This window comes from Cricetulus griseus, chromosome 4 (assembly GCF_003668045.3).
Source record: "Cricetulus griseus strain 17A/GY chromosome 4, alternate assembly CriGri-PICRH-1.0, whole genome shotgun sequence".
NCBI classification, from domain to species: Eukaryota; Metazoa; Chordata; class Mammalia; order Rodentia; family Cricetidae; genus Cricetulus; species Cricetulus griseus.
The window spans coordinates 212,490,690-212,512,765 of NC_048597.1; the positions used below are offsets into that span (position 1 = coordinate 212,490,690).

The 22,076-nt window shown below is 39.3% G+C and overlaps 1 protein-coding gene across 2 annotated transcripts in view; it reads right to left on the reverse strand.

The window, feature by feature from the left end:
- Dnajc13 (DnaJ heat shock protein family (Hsp40) member C13) overlaps nt 1-22,076 on the reverse strand; it is a 106,040-nt gene that overhangs the window by 80,735 nt on the left and 3,229 nt on the right. Inside the window, exons 1-2 of one of the 2 annotated variants that reach the window (XM_035443910.1) lie at nt 14,875-14,955; nt 9,316-9,396 (exon numbers count right to left, since the gene is read on the reverse strand). In XM_035443910.1, coding sequence (XP_035299801.1) covers nt 9,316-9,396; nt 14,875-14,915 — 122 coding nt within the window. In that variant the 5' untranslated portion in view covers nt 14,916-14,955. Of the gene's footprint in view, nt 1-9,315; nt 9,397-14,874; nt 14,956-22,076 lie in introns of those variants that run through there. The other variant, XM_027414353.2, reaches the window with a different exon arrangement.

Below are 22,076 nucleotides of genomic sequence, written 5' to 3' on the forward strand. Positions count from 1 at the left end.
CCCCATTCTTCCCCCTCATAAACCTATGGTAACTACCAATACATCTTCAATTCCCTGAGATGAACTTTCTAAGACTCCGCCTGTGTGAGCTCCATGTAGTACCCACCTTTCCATGCCTGGCTTATTTTGATCTTCAGTTCCACTCATGTCACAAATGATAATTTCACTCTTTTTATAGGTGAATAGTATTCCACTATACATATGTAACACACTACACATCCATCAGCCGATGTGCACTTAAAATGTCCTACTTACTTCTTAGCTTCTGTGAATCACTCTAAAATAAGCATGAGAGTGAAGACGTTTATTTTCTTCAGAGTTGCCTCTTTGTTTATATACCCAATAGTGGGATTCCTATATCCTACGCTAGTTCTGCTTGAACATGTTAAAGACCTTTCTTTCCATTTCCCATAGTAAATTACTATAGTAATTTATATCCCTACCAACAGTATCTAAGGGCACCTTCTCTATCTATCCTCACAATACTTATCATTAGTTTTCCTGATGATGGCCATTCTTACTAAGGTGAAATGACACCTCTTGGTTTTCATTAACCCCTGACAGTTAGTGGCAGTGCATTTTTTCACGTGTGTGGATTTTGGTCGTCAACACTTTAAAAATGTCTACTCAGGGCTTTTGTCCCCCACTTTTGTCTATTTAGTTCTTGGAGTTCCTTACATATTCCGATTATTAATTAGCCCCTGGTTAGCTGTATAATTTTCAAGTACATTCTCTCATTTTGTAGCTTGTCTCTCCATTTCCTCTTAGTTTTGTAGCAGGTTTTCAGTTTAATGCCATGGGCTTATTTTGTTTTCATTTCCCATGCTTTAGAGGTCTTGTTACTCCCTTCTGTCCATCCCCCCCAAATATCTTCTATTCCATACCTTAAAGTATTTCTGTATTTTCTGCTCTAAGTTTTGTTTTAGGTTTTATATTGAGTCTTAAATTCACTTGGAGTTGGTTTTTCTAACTAGTGAGAGACGTGGGTGTAGCCTCATTTTTCTGTTTGTGTACAGTCAACTTTCCCAGCAACATGCACTGTAAAGGCCATCCTTCCTCGATGTATATGCTTAGCCCCACTGCAGATGCTAGGGTTACACCTAGGCTCCATCCTGCTGCACTCTTCTGTTGTATGCCAGCTCCATGCTTCTTCAATTAGCTCTGTATAATTTGGAGCCAGGTACATTTAGCCTTTTCCTTTCTTTTCCCTCTGGAAGGCGTTAGCAAACTGGGGTTTTGTTGTAGTTTTGTTTAGACTGGCATTTTGACAGAGACCACATTAAATCTGGAAATCATCTGGACACAGTTGCGTTTTCACTTCTTCAACTTCTTTCATCTTTATTTTCACTGCAGAGATCTTTCATTGCTTTGGTTAAATTTATCCCTATTTATTTCACTGTAGCTGTTACAAATTGCACCACTTTCTTTATTTCTGTACCTAATTTGCTCAGCATTCTCTTCGTGAAGGGATGTTTCATTTGTCAGGTGCCTGTTCCGAATCTACTGAGGAGACTGCATGGCATGTGGGTTAGTGCCAGGACATGATGTACCACTAACTCATGCATGCATACTTGAGATGTATCCCATTTAAACATTGTGGAAAACAAAACCCCTTTATTGTGCTGTTGGATTAGGTTTGCTAATACTTAGCTGAATATTTTTTCACCCATGTCCACACAAGGATATTGACAGTGGTTTCATCCCCTTTCTCTCTTGTTTCATTGTCAACATTTTCCTCATACAACTCTGATGCTGAGATCAGTGTGATCTTTCTGATATGACAGCAGCATTCTGTATGTATCAGCATCCTGCGTAGTCAGGTTGGCAGGAATCATGGGAAGATACTGAGTACTTAGCAAGGATGAATACAACTGAACTATATGTGTAATTCAAATATAATATATTCTGATTAGAAAAATATCACATGGAATTAAATTACAGAAAAACAGACTAAGCAAAGCAGAATCCATGAGAAATTTATGACAAATGATGCCACAAACAAAATTTAAAGGAAAATAAAAAATATGTACCTTTTCCCTCAAGTGAAAAAATTAATATTCATTAATGACTTGACCCATGCATGACACCTGTTTCCTTTTTATTTGGCAACTAAAACTATATACACATATAACTATATGAATCAAGGGAACAGACATTTAGTTTTCATAATTCACAGACTAGTATAACATAATAGCTTATTTAAAAACAATTTCTACTACCTATTAGTTATGCTATTTAATATTAGGAAACTAATGGTTAAGAAATAAGGTTTTTTTCATATATCTAGATTTTTAATAGGGAAAGCTTTATAAGTTTACATAAAGCATATTTCTGCATAATTTCAATTTCTGTAAACAAAAATGCTGTAATAACCTTAAATCTTTATGACTACTGTTATCAACTTCAAAACAACTTTTACAGCTGGGTAGTATTGGGGCACCCCTTTAATCCCAACACTCAGGAGGCAGAGGCAGGTGGATCTCTGAGTCTGAGTCCAACCTGGTCTACAGAGTAAGCTCAGGACAGCCAGGGCTACACAGGAAAACCCAGTCTCAAAAACACAAACAAGCAAACTAACCAAAAGACAGGTTTCTCTGTGTAACCCTGGCTGTCCTGGAACTTGCTCTGTAGACAAGGGTGGCCTTGAACTCAAAGATCTGCCTACTTCTGTCTCCGAGGTGCTGAGATTAAAGGTGTGTGCCACTTCTTCCTGGCAAACAAAAACAGTTTTTATGTCATGATTTTCCCATGTGGTCTCTCTTTCTTTACCAGGGGAAGGCACATATATCTAACTAAACTGTTTCAGCATCATCACAGATGAGTGCTTTGCACTGAGTTGAGTTCAATGACATGACAGTGACTATGAAAGAGAGACAAGAGACTTGTCAGTTACTATCAGGAAGTTCATTTTAGACTTAGGTAATTAACCTACTCAAATCATTAGAAACATGGCTATGTCAGTGGAGACAGACATCACATAAATACTGGGATGTCACAGTAGTGTCAGATTATTCTGCACAGAAAATTTCCATCATCTAGTTTTGTCACAGGACAGAAAACCCAACTCTCCTTTCTTAGGATAAACAATATGGAAAAGGTTACTCACAAAATTATGGCTCTCAAGTGCTTGAGGTCTTGAGACCTATGCATACTGCTTTAAAAAAAAAAAAAGGACCTCTTTTAATTAGGTGCGTACACGTGTGTCTGTGTGGGTTTGCATGTTTGAGTGCTGGCACCTGTGGAGACAGGAAGCAACAAATCCCCTGGAGCTACAGTTAAAGGTAACTGTGAGATGTCCAACATGGATGATGGGATCCAACTTGGATCTTCTGCACAAACAGTACATAAGCTATCATTCCAGCTTTGTATATTATTTTTAAACCTTAAAATAATTCTTTCAATGTCCTAAAAAAAAAAAGACTTATACAGCTAAAGTAGTTTATGTCAATAAGCCCCACAATATAAAGCATAACCTTTCTTATACTGTAAGAAAGGTGGCAATTAAAATTGCCCACCACTGGTGCAGGGCACTAACTTGTGTATTGCCTAAAAGTAACTGTATTAATTTCCCAATTCTGTAGATACTGACAATTGGTCCTCACAAGTAAGCTAGCACATATTTCCTCCAAATGGTCCAAGCTCCATCTTTCAGCTTTACACAGACAATGAACTTCTCCCAGTGAGACTGTCTTCCTCCTGCACACTGGGCACGAAAAGTCATTTTAGTATAATCTAAATTCTCAAAACCGTTAGTTATCTTCACAAAATCTAGGGTTTCTCTCTTATGGAGAAGCCTCAGTACTCTGAAAGCTCAGCATGTTCATTATACAAGGTGAACAGAGAGGTGGGATTACTAGATGCAACTGGACATGAGGCAGACCTATTAATCAGATAAGCAAGGAGGGAGGATTTATGGTACCCAATTGGATTAAGGAGAGGTTTTTAAAGTCTCAGAAGGAGCTGTCTTTGTAGGAGTGAAGTCTTCGGTGGGGGGGGGGGGTAAAGACAGGTATTGTGGACAGTTTCTGCAAACTTACACTTGGTTCCCAGGACCGATCTGAGACTCGGGTCCTTGACATGGAAAGCTCCTAGCAACAACACACATTCACTCAGAACTTCACACATTCAAGACTTCCTCCACTTCCTACAAGGCAGTGTTGCTACAGGAGGCACCAGGGCATAATTGTGCCCACAATCACACTGCCTACATTCAAATACTTCCTGGGCTACTCATCAGTTATGGACCCTCTGACAACTAAGTGACAGTTTCTTCTTTTGAAAAATGTGAGCCGGGCGTTGGTGGCACATGCCTTTAATCCCAGCACTAGGGAGGCAGAGGCAGCGGATCTCTGTGAGTTTGAGACCAGCCTGGTCTACAAGAGCTAGTTCCAGGACAGCCTCCAAAGCCACAGAGAAACCCTGTCTTGGGGGAAAAAATATGTACAACATATATAGAATTAGAAGAAATAACGCAACTGTGGGCTTTGAACCTATGTGCCTGCCACATAACCAAACAACCAATCACTGCTAGCAAATCCTATTGCTGTTTTTCTGCTAGAAGAATGAATATTAATTATTGGGTGAGGATTTTTAAATTCCAGGGAAATAAACTGATTATAATTCCGTGTTTTAACTATTCCTTTGCTGATCATGCCTGCTTCAGTACATTCATACTTAAAATACAGAATAAAAGGAGTGGGCAAATCTGTCTTTCATCTGGTTATACCATCAGGATACTCAGTGTCTGGTAGAAATCTACTTTACCTAAAAGGGCTTATTCTAGGCCGGGTGTTGGTGGCGCATGTCTTTAATCCCAGCACTAGGGAGGCAGAGGCAGGCAGGTCTCTGTGAGTTCGAGGCCAGCATGGTCTCCCAGCAAGTGCCAGGATAGGCTCCAAAGCTACACAGAGAAACCCTGTCTTGAAAAACAAACAAACAAACAAACAAAAAGAGGGCTTATTCTCATTAAAAGCTACACTCACCAGAGAACTGAAACAATAGCTAAGACAAACTCCAACCCCTGTCCTAATAACTCAGCAAGATGCCCTCCTCTCTTATAAGGGCACTCCATGAAATGGAGCACTTTAAAGGCCTTGGGTTCTGAGACACAATCAATGACCATAGTCTTTCTCAGATCAGATGGAGCAAAATTCTGTACACTATAAAATATAAGACTGCCAAAAACTGTGATCCAGTTTATACTTCCAGATTCCATATTGCCTGGTGGTAGCTACAGAGAGTTAAATAGACAGAACATGAGGAGAAGTTAGGATAGACTTGTCTAGAGCTGAGGCTCGTAGCATCAAAAGCTAGGATACAAGGGAAACAAGCCCCTCACAGGACCTCTCTGGTCACTAGAACTGCTCAGGTGTATAAAAACCAACAAGCAAAGAAAAAGGTGCCTCCTCTCCTGCCTAGCTCGCATTTCTGAACATAAGCATAAAAATCACCAGCTTCATGTAACTCTCTCCCTCCCTCCCCCCCACCCTCCTTACCTCTAATCATCACAGCTGTCTGTAATGTGGTAAGCATCTGTCACTGAATTTCACAGACCAATCCAAAATTCTCCTAATGTATTGCACTTAAAATCCTGTTTGGATAATAAAATCCCACTCAAATTTACAGCATCTGCTCTCCTAACAGACACCAGAGTGACCCATAGCAGTCAGTACTTGTAAATTCCATCTAAAAAGAAAAAAACAACTTACTACTTTGAAGTTTTTCACAGCAAATCTGCACTTCCGCTTTAGCTGAACATCTGCACCTTCCTTCCGGCCTGAAGTGGCTTGCTTAAGCCAAAGAGGAAATCTTGTTTTCATGGAAGAAAAGTATTCCCTGTAATCTCCCTGTTTTTGCTCTCAGAAGAAACATGTAATTAAGTTATGTATGGACTTCCCCAGTGGGAAAAACAAGAACAGAAGAAAACCTGCTTTGCCAGCCCAGGAGTCTATACTCACAACCAAGAAACCTGTATTCATAGAAGCAGAAGGCAGCTGGAAGTGAGGCATGATGGGAACAACACAAAGGCTGAAAGGGCTCACACGGATATCCCTGGAGCACAATCTGGAGGGTTGTCTTTAAGTGAGGCATGTGAAGAGAAAGAAAACTGTGTATTCATTTCATCACCACAATCTGTAATTTCCCCAGATGGGAGATCTCAGATAGCAATGTGTATGGGTCTAGAATCTCTTTTTAAAAAGTCCAAGTCTCAAAAATTCTCATGCAGAATCTTCTGTATACACATTTCTGGAGAAATGCTGAAATAGAAACTAAAAATAAAATTTTGAATAATGACATTTTTACTTTTTTATATAAGACTATTGAAGACTACTTTAAACCTAGATTCGAATTGGTCAGAACAGAATTGGATTTCAATGCTGCACAACACACATAGTCAACTGAAGCTACTGTGAGGAAAGGGGGACTGAAAATAAAACATATTGAGCCAGGTGATAGTGACTCATGCCTTTAGTCCCCGCACTCGGGAGGCAGAGGCAGGCGAATCACTGAGTTTGAGACCAGCATGGTCTACAAAAGCCCAGGACAGCCTCCAAAGCCACAGAGAAACACTGTCTCAAAAAACCAAAATAAATAAATAAATAGTAATAATAAAAAATAAAACACATTGAAAAGAGCATTCAATTACTCAGAGATCTTCTGTTCCCAGATCAGAGAGAATACTACCAAGGCAGCAGTACACCCCCAACTGACAGAAACTCGATGCAACACCATTAAAACCCAGCCATTTCCGTAAAATTGAAAGCTCACTGAAAAATTGATATACCACTATAAGAAATGGAGAATATTCAACATAATATTGAAGTTGCAGTCTAATACTTCCCAGTTTCCAAGGGTACAAAAGCCACAGTAAGTCCAACCAGCATGTTACTGACTTTAGCACAGACAGGCATCCTGATCAATGGAATCAAACTGAGAATCCACATTTAACATCAAATGACTTTTGACAAGGGGGTCAAACAACTCAATGGGAAAAGAATGGTGTTCTCAACAAGTGATTCAGATACAAGCAGATCTTCACATGTGGATCCTCACTTCATACCACATATAAGTTAACTCAAAGTTATAAAGACATGGGAAGAAACAGAGGAGTAAATTGTGGAACTTTAAGCAACAACTTCTTACAACTGACAAAAAGCACAAGTAACAAAAAAGGAGACAAGCTGATTTCATCAAAATTAACAACTGTACTTTATAGAACAGCACCAAGACAGTTGGGAGGATCCTTCAGAGCTGAAACAATATATGCCAATCACTTATCTGGTACAGGATTGTGTTAAGGAATTCCGGTAGCTTAGCAATTAGAGGGACAACCTAATTCGAAATGGGTGAATGATGTGAACAGACATCTCATCAAAGATGACAAATGCCCAAGAAGCACATGAAAAGATATTCAAGTATTCCACTGTTTCTCAGAGGTTAGACATGGAGTCACCATAAACCCCAGTAATTTCACTTCTAGGAAATACCCAAGAGAACCAGAAATACTGACTCATCCAAAACCTCCACAGAATACCCATATAAGCTTTACTCATAAGAGGAAAAAAGTGGAGACAACACAAATGCCCACTCATTGAAAAACAATCAATCAAAAAGTGGTACAATAACGTAACCAACTATGATTTGACAATAAAAAATACTGATACATGCTATTAACGTACAGATGAACCCTGAAACATTAATTGGAAGAAGGCAGCCACAAAGGACCACATCTTTTTCTTCCCCCACCCTCAAAAGACCACATCTTAACCTGTTTAATTTCTATGAGATGTTCCAAATAGGCAAACCCGAAGACACACAATAAGGTAAGTTTTGCAGATGTTGGCAAAACAGTGATTTCTACAGAAAGTTTTTTTGCTGTGTTCTAATAATGGTGGTGACACATCACAATTTTATGTACACTGGGGGAAAAAAATCAACAAATTACAAACTTTCTTTGAACAGGTGAGTTTTATAGTATATAAAATATATGTTATAGCTGTTAAGAAAACATATAATGTTTCCAGGTGTGAATGGAGGAAAGGGAACTGGGCAAAGAGAACAGAAATAACATTACTCTCTTAGGGGGGAAAAAAAAGCAAATAAATGGATTCTCTTAAGCAAGCATTAATCACCATTTTCTAAAAGCATTTAAAAGGCTCTAGAGAATCATACAACATTAGTTCACAAAGCAGTAAGCATCACAGTGAGCCTCTCGTAGAACTGAAGTATCAGTGTACAGTAAACAAACTAAAATCAGGAGCTACATTATGATCACAGCAACCTACTACTCAAAAAAAAAAAAAAAGATAATCTGAAGTCCAATTCAAAGAGTTAGAGGTTAACACTACCATGTGCACATCAATTTTTGCTCAATGAAACACACGCAAGTATTCTACAAGGATAATAATTATGCTCACTAATGAAAGTTCATAAAGCAAGATACTAAAGAGAACAGTCTAAGAAATCAAACCTTTCAAAATCAGTGAGTTTGTGAGTAAGTCAGAAACACAAGTGTTCAAATGTTGGGCTACCCTAAGAGGCCATCACACCATCAACCAAAGAAATGAAAAGTGAAGAATACAAACAAAAACTACACACGAGTATTGCGTTATCCTCATGACCCAACTGAGAAAACTGTGGTCACCTGTTTGTCAAAGTAGACACACTCAGTCACACTATTCAATGCTTCTCAGAGTGACCACTTTTGTAACAGTCAAGTTCCATGCACTGAATACTCAATGTATTCAAGGCAAAATTTCAAAGCCTTCATTCACTCCCCGTCACCTCATTTACTCTTTAGAATAATCTACGGAGAAGGAATTACCATCCATCCTATAGGAAGGGAACACAAGGACATCTTAGTCTGAATAAAACAAATATAAACATGAAATGTTGTAATTTCCATTCAAGAAAAAAAAATGTAACTAAAAATTCATTCAAATAGACAGACAGATAGATGCAGTCTTTAAAACAGCTCCAAACCTCACTAGAGGCAAATGGTTGATTCATAGGCTAGATTCTGGGTAATAAAGTTGGCAACATTGTAGCATAAACTGGATATGACAGCAACCCAAGCAGGTAACTTACCTTCTCTTGTTATTTTTCAATTTTTTAAAAAATAAAAATCTAGAAAGATCAAAAGAAAGTGACAGCAATTCATTTCCATGTGTCGTGTGCATTTAAAATGTACACACAGCTTTCTAGAAAAGAAAGCCCAAGGGCACTGTTGGGTTGTGCATCACTGTTAAAGATAATGACACTGGGCTCAAAGGATTCTTTATGGAAGCTCAGAAAAGTAAAGCAAAGGATACTTACTTTCCTCTCCACGAGTGCTTGGTTGTGTAGAAACATGCCAGATCCTTATTTTCCCTAATTATGTTCATTTTGTGCTGAAACCTGGAAGGCAAAGTTATGAATTCCCTTAGTACAGTGTTACACAGTTTTAATTTTTTCTGAATCCCTCACAGCAAGAGACAGTATCTCTCAGGTCCCTACTCTGAATTGCCACAAGGTGTTTAAGGTCATGGGACTGCTCAATGCTGTGTTCAGCATTGTATCATGATTGTCTCCTCAACCACCCCTGCCCTGGAACCACTGGACTCCAGTAAAAGTTTTCAGATGAGAAAATTAATCATTACATCTAACACTGTCAAACAGTGCCTTGGAACATGGTGAGCATCTAAAATTAATTACTAAAAGTCAAATCAACTGCAGGAGGTTTCTGTTGCATAGCTAAGGACTGGCCACACTGCTGTCCCTTGGTACTTGAGGGAGCAGCAATATTTCCTAAGAATTTACAAATAAGAACTCTCTAAATTGCAAAGTTTTACATGTCCACAATAAGAAATCCAAAATGCTCATCCTAAAACACAAAGATATAAACTATGGCCTCTCTTTGGGAGGGGAGAAGAGAGGGAAGGAGGGAGGAGAGAGCTTCGGGGAGAGGAGGGAGGAAAGAAAGCAAGCAAGAAGGAAAGGAGAGCGGGAGGGAGGGAAGGGGGGGAGGGAGAGAGGGAGGGGGGAGGGAGGGAGACCGGGCTGGGCATGGTGGTGCATACCTTTGATCTCAGGAAGCAGAGGCAGGCAGATTTCTGTGAGTTCCAGGATAGTCAGAGTTATACAGTGAGGCCCTGTCTGAAAATAAACCTACTCTAAGACTGTCATGCATCTCCACAGAACCACCACTACCTTTCCCCATAGAATTAAATATCCATTGAAAAAAATATTAAGGCTAGACAGTATTCCATTTCCTGACCAGGCTAGGACAGCACTACCAAAGGACAGCTGTAAATACACCAGACTGTATCAAGGCAAAAAACAGATTGAAGCTGAGAATTCAGAGGCTCATAGAGCAGTCTGATTAGTTAGTGGACTCCTCTGGTTGGACAGAGTAGACAACAGATAAAGGCTGTGGAGTTTGTGATGACTCAGTGCATGCAGTGAGAATGCAGCTGTGCCCTATCAACTGACCATAACCTAAGAGCGCACAAACCCAGAAACCACTCATTTTATGGAAGAAAAAAAATTAAATTCAGGTAACTTTGAAAGATGGTATTTGGGTGACTTAATGAAAGGCTGGTGATGTTTTGAAGATATAATGTTAACTTACTTATACAAAAGCTAAGGAAGAATGTGTGGCCTGGTTTCTCAGCTGTGAAGTGGCCCCTTCTCCCTGGCCTTACTAGAAATGTACTCTAAAACTTACTAAGACACTTACCAAAATGTAAATAATTCAAATGAAACAATAGGAATTACAGCGCTCTTAGAGTTGCTTTGCATCTTTACATACTTCAAAACCCTTCTGAGATTAATTCACAGAACATAAATTCTCCATCTTAAGTACATGATTCTGTTTAGGCTATGCATAAACCTTCCTTCCACAGCCATCACCAACTCAAAAACCTTTTCATACCCCAACAAGACACCAGTTCTCACTGGACATGGTGGTACACACCTTTAATCCCAGCACTCAAGAAGCAAATAGATCTCTTGAGTTTGTGGCCAGCCTGGTCTACACAGTGAGCTGTAGGCCAGTCAACGTCATATGGTAAGACCTTGTCTCAAAGAAACATACAAACAAATATAAACAAAAACCAAAACAGATCCTCACTGACAGGCACACCTTGGATCTTCTCCCCCAGAACCTGGCAGTGAGAAACAGACTTTCTGTTACTATTTCTGCCTATATAAGGAACCTTGCCAAATGCATTTTGTTCATTCATCTGCCAAGGGACATATGTGTTGTTTCTACCTCCTGGTTATTATACATAACCCTGCTATGGCATATGTGAGAAGGCCATTTTCATTTCTGTGAGTATACACTGGAGGGGCAAAGACAGCCTTCATTCTTCCTCTTTGTTTTTAAACCACCACCTATGGAGTTTTTACCCTCTACACAGAATACTCTTCCTCCAGATAGTCTGTAGCTTGTACGTTCTCTACTTCAAATCTTTGCTCACTATCCATGCTTTACAGTGAGACCTAGCCTACCCAGGCTTTCTTTCTTTCTGCTTTCCCCACAGCACTCTTCATAGTCTAAAGCTCAGTTTGTTATCTAGCTAATCCTATTAGCTTATTAACACATCTCAGGAGTCCACAAGAAAGACTGACACAAAACAGTTGCACTGAACAAGCATCCGCTTGAGCGAATGAAATGTGGCAATCCCGTGGGCAGTTCTAATGAGCACTTAAAGCCTGATGCTCTAACAAGGGCAGTCCAAGCAAGGATCTGTCAAATCTACAAAAGCACCATTAATTCATGCTCTAAGAAACAGAAGAACAACACCAATTTTTGAATATTATTTACAAGAAAGAAGTAATTTATCCTGCAGTTAACTTGCATTTTCTTACTGGTATTAAGCAAACTCGGTCTGGATAGGTCTTGTGACCCTTTGAGTTGGTGGGATACTTTGCTTAAGATGGTGTGGCACTGTTAGTGGGTGTGATCCTTTGTTTGAGTGGATATGGCCCTGTCTGGGTGAGTGTGACAATTTGCTCAAGGAGATGTCACCTTTAACTTGAGTTGGTGTGGCTTTTGTTTGAATGGGTGTGGCACTTTGTTTATTTCTGTATTTTGCATTTGATAAAACTAGAAGAGTCAACCAAGGTTCACTGAACCCATCAACATCCCTTCCTTCTGAATCATTTGCAGTAATTACTGTGGAAAAGAAATTGAAACATCATCTCTAAATTAAAAAAAAAAAACAAAAACAAGAAAGAAAAAAATCTAAGCCGGACAGTGGCCATGCACTCTGGAGGCAGAGGTAGGTGGATCTCTGTGAGTTGGAGGCTAGCCTGGTCTACAGAGCAAGTTCCAAGACAGGCTCCAAAGCTACACCAAGAAACCCTGTCTTGAAAAAACAAATAACAAAAAACAAAAAACTCAAAAGCAAAACAAAACAAAAACCCTACACATATGGTATAGCTTCCCCTCATTTATAGAGTGGAATGATAAAAGAGAAAGATGGACAGAAAGGTGAATGGCTGACATTGAAGAATGGGGTTTGGATTCTTGGTCCACACTGAAAAAAACAGAATGAGTCTATACCAAAGCTCTATCTCGAACAAACTGAAAGGAAGAAAGATGTTCTTACAGAGAAACTACTATAAGGTAAAAATCAAAGAAAAATAATAATAAAATAAAAATAAAAAATAAAAAATAATAATAAAAAATAAAGGTCTAATTGCAGGCACACACTGGGAATCCCAGCACTTGTGTGGTTGAAGCTAAAGCATAACTAGAGACCAGCCTGGGCTACATAGAATTAGGGCATGAGCCATAAGGAAAAGACATGATCCCTAATAAATCCACAAGGGAACCAAGGCAAAATAATTTTCAGTTAATGAAATAGAGATTTACGAATTCTTACAGAGAACATCTGAAGAATGAATTCCAGAGTGTCACTGATTCAGACCCAGTGACAGAAGGATGAATCTCAAGATTCATCAAGATTCTCAAGAAGACCATTCACAGAAGGATGAATCTCAAGAAAGATGAAAACACTGAGAGAATTTTGAGATGAAGACAGAGGCTACTAGGTTTGTTTATTAAAGGAAAACTACATTTCTGATGCAGATTAGCCTGGTGGCAGGAAACAATCAGGACTAATGAAGTACACATCAAGATTCTATAGCTGGAACTGCAAAGATGGTTCAGAGGGTTAGAATACTTGTTCTTGAAGAGGACCTAGGCTCAATTCCCAGCACCCACATTGTGGCTCATGACCATCTGTAACTCCAGCTTCAGGGGTTCCAATGACCTCTTTTGACCTCCATAGGTACCAAGAACATAAAATAAATAAAAAACCAAAAAGTGCATAACAATAAATAAATCTAAAAGCTAGTTTCACAACATCTCATCATTTTCTGGGCAATATTTTGGAAGGCAACAACTGCTACTGCTGCTGCACTGTTTTTTGTAAAGCCAATAAAGCAAAGGTGCTCTTTATGTGAGGGAACTGCTCCTTGGCAGAAAAGCCTTGCCCTTTGGTGGTGGTATATTCGGGTAAATATGTCTGCATAATAAGGGGAGGGGGAGGCAGAAGACAGGGCCCCAGGTAGTCAAGTCACCTTACAAATAAGGTAATTCAGAGCTGTTGTTAGTATCTGCACAGCCTCAAAATGGAAATCCTAACAGTTCCTTTGAAGCATATTTGAAAGGTGGGAGACTATGATCCCATTCTAACTGTACGACACATCCTAAAATTAATTACACAGCAACTCTTACCGAGTACTTAGTTGTCTGTGACTGGGCTAGGCATCTACCACACATTTATCAAATCCTGTTGCCCTGATGCTTCCTTCCCATTTTGTTGACAAGAAAACTGAGTTACAGAAGTTAAATTACATGCTAAGGCTACACAGGTAATTAAATGGTTGCATGAGGCTCTAGTCCAACCTGCTTTCCTTTACTCTCTCAACCTCAAGAAATCCATTTCAGCCATGTAATTACTCATGTATCATTTGACAGCATATTCCTGGGCTTATTTCAATTATTATCCTTAGCTGGAAAGGATCAAACACCTGTATGAAATAACTTTTGAAACTACAGATTCAAACAGAGAAACAAATGACCACAGTAAATGCAGGACAAAGACTCCAAAGCTGCAATACTCTATCACCTATGATGAATAAAGCCATGAAGCGCTTCCACCCACAGCTACCTACCCTTTGAACTTTTTGCAAAGTATTCCAAACAAACATGTGACAACAATCTATCCATGCATGACTTCAGGTACTGTTCAAGGAGATTTTAGAAAAAGAATATTTTAACTAACGTTTATCTTTTAAAAATAGCCAGGCTAAATGAAGTCTGAGGTTGGGACCCACTTCTCAGTAGTTACATTGACCTTTCTAAATTTTAAAGTTTATTTATACTCTCAGGAAAATCTGTTTGTTTGGGTTTTTTTCAAAAGATACTTTATCTAATGAGTGCCTGAAAACTGTATTAACTCTTTCAGAATATGATCATACTTCTAAACAAGGAACTCACAAAATACATTATCAATTCACAAAAAGCAGAAAAACACAAGAAATAGAGCCAGATATGGTGGCGTATGTGTATAATACCAGCACTTAGGAAGTGAGGCTGGCTTGGGTTAGCTATTTTGTTCCAGGTCAGGCCCTAGGAAGAGAAGAGAGGTGAAGTGTATGTGGACTGTGTGCCATTCAGGGGGAGAACCGGGACAACTTCAAATGAACCACAGGGAGTGGCAAGTCGGGGATGCTTGGAGCCCAGTGCTCAGGTGACTTACCTGGGAAGACCTTTGCAGCTGTGGCATGGATCCCAGAGCTGCTGGTCCGTGCACATGAGCACTAAAGCAGCACATATCTATCACCAAGGGAAGGATGGTAAATTTAAATAGTACTACTTACTGCCAAAGGTAGACACAGTAGCTATCACTCACTGGCTGCATGACCTTGAACAAACTTCACAGTTCTCTGAATTACAGCCATCTATAAAATAGGGATGAATACCTGTTCCAAAGGTGGCATGGACTAAGGAGACAACTCAGTTAGGCAATGAACTTAGAACAAAGACTCAGGAATATTAACTTGCAACTATCATGCAGGTTCTTTTATGCATTTTTTGTTTGTTTCTGTTTTCTTAAGACAGGGTTTTCGCCGGGCGTTGGTGGCGCATGCCTTTAATCCCAGCACTCGGGAGGCAGAGGCAGGTAGATCTCTGTGAGTTCGAGGCCACCTTGGTCTACAGAGTGAGTGCCAGGATAGGCTCCAAAGCTACACAGAGAAACCTTGTCTTGAAAAACCAAAAAAAAAAAAAAAAAAGACAGGGTTTTCTCTGTGTAACAGCTCTGGCTATCCTGGAACTCACTCTGTAAACCAGGCTGGCCCTGAACGCACAAAGATCCACCTGTGGGGTCTCTGTGATCCCTCCCAAGCAGTGGGATTAAAGGCATGTGCCACCACTGCTCAGCATCTCCCAGGCATTTCTGTTTCTTTTATGTCCAAAGTATCTAATGGCATCCATATGTGTTAAAGCATTAGGGAGAGGGGGATATCACATGATCCCCCTTTATCTTTTATTAATACCAACCCTCTACAGTTAGATGTAGAGCAACTCAACCTATTTGCTGTGTGAGTTACCTTAGTTAGCTATGGTCTGCAAATGCTAAGTAAAAAACTTCAGAAACAATTTATAAGTTTTAAATTGCACACTGTCTCAGTCATGTGATGAGATCTCCCAACTCCCTCTACCCCACTGTGCATGCTACTAAGGACATCAGTCACCAGGCAGCCTCTTAGAATCACACTGTTGGTCAAGGTGTGGCAATGTGCTATTAGGTATCCCTATTTTACTTCACAATAGACCAACACCCAGGAGTAGAGATGTTGGCAATGTGGACGTGCATGGTGAGCTCCCTCTAGGAAAGGGCAATGTTCTCAATAAGGAAAGGAAGTGTGCACGCTATGGACACTAATGCCCATGGTGAAAAGAAACCTTCCACACACGAACTGTGAAGGAAAAATCACAATTTTGCTGTCTTATCAATTTCAAAAGCCATGGTCACACTGATAAGTGATTAGCTGAGTATATATACGTGTATGTGTGCATAGGAAAAATACAGCAGAGCTCAGCACTACCAGCTGGTTTACAATTCAGTGGGTATCTGGGAACCTATTCCTAATGGATGAATTGCCTAGAATTTCTAACTTCAAAAGTACTGGGTTCTGTTGACTTAATCAGCATTCACAATTTTTACTTAACTACTTGTGAACTTTTGAGAAAAGAATGAAAAATTTCATGAATAAATTTAATGTCCAGTCATTATCTCTTCTCTATTTTTAATAAGCTGTAAGGAGTTTAAATATAATTGCTAATGGTAAAAACACTTAAGTAGCCATTATTCTTTATTATTCATGAGAAAACTGCAGATCTGCTACAGAGAGGCCAAAGCATCAAGCAAATAATGCCAGTAAGAGCCATTTTTTTTTTAAACAGGCACATGCTATAAATAACTGCCCAGCTTAAAAAGATGATAAACAGTAGAATGGGATCCTGTCCTGCTAGCCTTTGACCATTGTGTGGGGCACTTGCTAAAACTATCAGCTAAGGCCTGGCAGAGGTGGCTCATGCTTTTAATCTCAGCACTTGGGAGGCAAAGGCAGGAGGATCTCTGGAGTTAGAGACCAGCCTGGTCTACAGAATGAGTTCTAGGGCTACACAGAATAACCCTGTCTTGAAAGACCAAAACCAAAACAAAACTATATCAGCTAAATTCATTCCTGCAAGAATGTCCTATTTCAAATCCCAAGATTTATACTTGCTTTTGATGAGGGAAAAGCTTATCTGCATGCCCCCTTTAATTAAACCATGCTGAAGGTATCTCTTCTGGCTGACAGGTCAGCTTCAGTGGTTTTCACTCTACAGTCTGGTATATGACTAGTACAACTTCTTTGCAGCATCTCAGGTTATTTGTTTGATAAACATGTAACAAAGGTTAAAAAGGCAAAATTAAAATTTAGGCTTAGAAGGCACGGTGGTGTATGTTTATAATCCTGAAACTTAGGAGGCTGAGTCAGGAGAATTAATTTGAATAAGTAAAGGATGAATACCAAAACCCTGCCTCAAAACAATACAAAATAAAAAGGGTTAGGGCTATCCTCAGAGACAGCACAGGCCCTAGGTTCAACTGTCATGGTGTTTGGCTGGAGTCACTCTTTTCAGTTTTGTGCTTTCGAGTAACAGTCACATTTTAATTTATCACTGGGAGTAATGCTGGCACACACTTACAAGCTTTTATGAATAAAATTATAATGGTCTTGAGGAGATACATGACTTTGACTTGACACACATACACGGAGGGAGGGAGGAGGGAGGGAGGGAGGAGGGGGGGGAGGTAGGGAGGGAGTCAGAATCTGAGTCCAGTCGGCAGTCCTACATCAAGCTGTCACTGAACAAACGCAGGTTGAAGCGACTAACACAAGCCTGAGGCAGACTACAACCAGATTGTAAATGGAAAAGGTTGCATGCACAGCAAAATTAAGCACACATACCTGGCTTGTGTTAAATAAATTCAAAGGACTCAGTAGGTAAGGATGAATGGAAACACTAAAAAATAAAATTAATGAACAAAGAAATTGGAGTAAGAAGGTTTTTCATCTGTTAAAAGCATACATTTTGCACAACCATCTGAAAGTAATTCTTAAATAAATATGACAATTTGGAATATCGGGAAGAGACTAATTTTCTCATTTTGAGGCTATGAAGTCTAAGTACAGAATTTGCTCTCAGGTAATGAATTAAAAGCATGACTCTGTTCTGAAATACACCAAAAATTAAGAAGGGCTGACAGATAGATAGACAGAACTGTGATAAAGCAATAAAGTAAGATGTTAACTTCAACATTCCAGAGGGAGGCAGGCCAGTGTCTGATACAAAGTTCTTCTGACTTGGCCAACAGCGACATGTCTACAGAATGCTGAGGGAAACCTGTGAGAGTGCCTTACTTTCCCAAAGAAGCTTTCCCACATGGGATCACTGTTATCCTTCCCTGTGCAAGCACATCTAACATGGTAGACAGTCACAGCCCCTTATCTCATGGGTACCACCACCTAGACGGCAATTAACTAAAGGAGAATCCTTTACATTGGCTTCTTAAAAATCTTCTCACAACCGGATTTGAAATCTATATAAATTATATTACTAGCTTAGTAATGTTTCAAACAAAAGATTAAAAAATGGCCAGCAGAATATTCATTTTTACCCATATTAAAAAGCTACATCTAGGGGTGGAGAGATGGCTCAGTGGTTAAGAGCGCTGCCTGCTCTTCCAAAGGTCCTGAGTTCAATTCCCAGCAACCACATGGTGGCTCACAACCATCTGTAGTGAAATCTGGTGCCCTCTTCTGGCCTGCAGACATACACGCAGGCAGAACACTGTACATAATAAATAAATAAATCTTAAAAAAAATTTTTTCAAAAAAAAAAAAAGCTACATCTAAACTGTTTTAGATAAAATGTGCTGTATCGGGGGAAACCTGTCACCTGAACTTTAACCTTGTTTTATTTATTTTTTTGTTTTTAGTCAGGGTCTCATTAAGTTACCTAGGCTGCCTTCAAACCTCTTACAACCAGATGATCCTCTAGCCTCCATCACCCCCATAGCTGGGACATAAAGTACTACACTCAGGTCATTTATTTTTAATTTTTGTTTTATTTTAATGTATGGCTAAGTACAAGTTTAAAGTATTTTCTTCAGAAAGAACAAATAAATCAGTATGTCTAATCTGTAGGACATCTACAAGAACCTTAAAATTGCAAGAAACAGATCACTATGGTTTCAGTACACCCTATTTAATGCCCCTTAACTTGAAGAGCTTGACTCCCTAGGGGAAAATGCTGTCACAAAATAGGGAAGCAAACAGTAACATCTATGTTCGACTGACAATTATATCCCCCAATAACTGTACAGAAGCTACAGTGTGCTATTGTATTATTTGCCATATCAGTGTTAATATCTCAGTTCTACTCCATTCTTTCTTAAAAAGTCAAGGTAATTAAAAGGTTGTTCATGAAATAAAGGGGAGGGAGACAAATTAAAATGTAGCCCCTAAATCTGAAGGCACACTTAGTTTGGTCTCACTGGGAGTGGGGGGTGGTACTGGGCACATGTGCCACAGCAGTTAATTGTGTGTGCAGGTGTGCAAATAAATGTGTGTGTGGAGACCAAAGTCATGGTCAATCCCCAGAGCACCTGTCCACCACCCCCCCCCCCTTTATGAGACAAGGTCTCTCAGTGGCTTGGAGCTCACAGTCACTCTAAGCTGGTCTGTGAGTGAGCCCAGGGATCCACTTGTCCCCATCACCCAATTATTGAGATTATAGGTGCTACCATGCCTGGCTTTTTGAAATGGGTTCTGGGTACTGAACTTGGGATCTCATGCTGTGCTGAGCTACCTCACCAGAGCAGTTCATTTTATTGTCTTTCCTACTTAGCAATATAAATCAAATGCTGAGCTGAGATCTATTTTAATCATACATATGTTGATTCCAACTGAGGCATCTAGCCTATTTTAATCATACTTATGTTGATTCCATCTGAGATAACAGTTTATTTCTAACAGATTCATCTATTATTTGAAAAACTAAATTTTCATGGAAAGTATATAGTAACTTTGCCCTTTCCAAAACTGAAAACTATATTCCATCTGAAGGAATACTCCTCTTTTCAGAAATATGCTCAATTCTTTTAAAATATGAGCTGTTGACCATCTATGTATTCTAGTTCCTATATATTTTTCAGACTTTCTAGACCTTATTTCTATTTCATTGTATCTCAAAACAGAATCTGGCTTCTGCAATGACACATTCTAGATTAGCAAGCTCTTCTTTAGTTCAGTTAGCAGGCCCTTCAAAGGTTAGCTCTATCATGCTAAGGAGGCCCTAGTCAGCAACAGAGACCTTTAGTTTTAACTTGTTTTCCCTTTAACCCTGCAGCAAACATAGTTTCAGTTACATTTTACAGTCAGTAACTTATACCTAAGAAATACTACTAAAACACAGGCACAAATTTCTCTCTCACCCAATACTAAGGAACAGTAACAGATTTCAAGTTTGTTCTTTCTGAAATGCCTGGATTATTTCTACATCTCCCACAGGGTTTATAACCTATAGAACACTTCTAAATTACCTTTAAAAAGTACCTTTGAAATTACCAGTTTTAAAAATAAAGCAAGCGACTTAAAGGTTTGGGAGAAATGTTGCTTATCTGCTCTAAGAGCTGATGAATACTCAAAATACATTCTGAATCGTGACTACAAGTTTGAGGGAGAGGCATTCTAAAGCCAAAACACCAACAGAACACAAATCAGAAAAGCCTGTAAAAGCCTAACTTTCAGTAAAGTTGGTACAGACCTTTGGATCTATTAGCAAAAGCCTCGTCCATACAAAACCTTAATAGTTGGTTAAGTTCTGCTAACTACAGTTAAAGGCAGAACATGAGAGTAATTACACTTCAGACTGCTTTAGGTGTTTTGTTTCCTACGTGTTAGTCAAGTGCAAACCAGTCCTCAGGACACTGGCTAAATACATGAGCTACCGAGGTGGTTTAGTCTAACAAAGAAACAACAAAACCCATTGCTTTTGATCCTATTTTAGAAATCCTATTTCTTCATAAGCAGTCCATAGGTACAGTATGTGGGCTGCTGAATAAAGTTAAGAGTACACAGATACAACTGTAAGTAAGCCACACTGGATGAACCTTTTCCCAAGTAATTCTGTCTTAAGTCACTGAAGACTACCATACTATGCCCTGGCTTCAGCTAGTTGCTAAAAAGATATTCCTGAAATCAGTGACTCTCAGGAGAGTCCCCATGACTATGAATCAGTTTCTGTGACAGGAGGGATTATGAGCTGGTATGCACTCAGGAAAAGTACACTGCTCCAGGAAGAAAATGTGTTAAAAATTCTGGTTAAAATTTTAAACCAGGGACTAGAGAAATGGCTCAGTGCTTAAGAGCATGAACTAAGTGATCGTCCAGAAGACCTTACTGAGTTCAGTTCCACACACTCAAATCATTGGACTCACAACAGCCTGAAACTCCAAATCTCTCATTGGGATTCAATGCTCTCTCTGGCCTCCAGGGTACTTCCAGTTAAAGTGTACAGACACATACAGACTTGAAAACCTGCCCTCAATGTCCGTCCAAATGCTTATTTGCACAGAGGAAAACCTATTTACAATGAACTAGCCCCACAACCTAACTCAATTTAAATGTAAAACACAAAACATATTCTATTGGGCTTAATGTATACCAATTTTCCAGCACTACAGCTACTATAAATTGAGAGATTATATATACCTTGTTCAGTTCAGAAAACAATTCAAACAGTAATTCTACTTGTGGTATTTGAGTCATCAAGAGGACAAATGTGTACCCATCCATGTTTCTATCACAAACGGATTCCACGCAAAGACTCACATCTCTGATTATTTGTTTTCATTATTTTTAAATGTATATGTATGTGTGTGCCTATCTGCAAGCAGATGTAGGTCTGTGTTGAGACCGGAAGAGGGATTTGGATCCTCTGGAGCTGGAGTTACAGGTGGTTGTAAGGAACCTAGCCTGAGTACTGGATAACACACTCAAGTCTCCAAAAAGAGCAACAAGTTCTGTTATCCACTGAACCATCTCTCCAGTCCCTATTTCCAAATCTTTGGATGTGTTTTCCTCCAATGTTTTAGTGACACACATGGATAATTTCTACTGACATACAGGTTTGCTGTTTTTTTTTTTCCTCAGCAGTTACAAGTCAGGTAAGCCCAAAGGCATTCCCCATCTCCTTACTGTGCTTTTCATTTCCAGTACTTCTGTTTAAGTCCTTCAGTTCTTATGTTTTTGAAGTTACTCTTATCATCCAGGATTTGACTAACCATTTTTTTTTCTGCTTCAATCATTAACGGTCACTTGAAATTCCCTGCTGGATAACACTATCTACCAACATCAGTCTGAGTGTAGCTATGATAATTGCTCCCTTTGGAATTTCTTTGTTCCCCTTAGCTTTTCATATGCTTCTTGTTTCACTGGAAGCTGGACATGTATGGAGTAGTGGA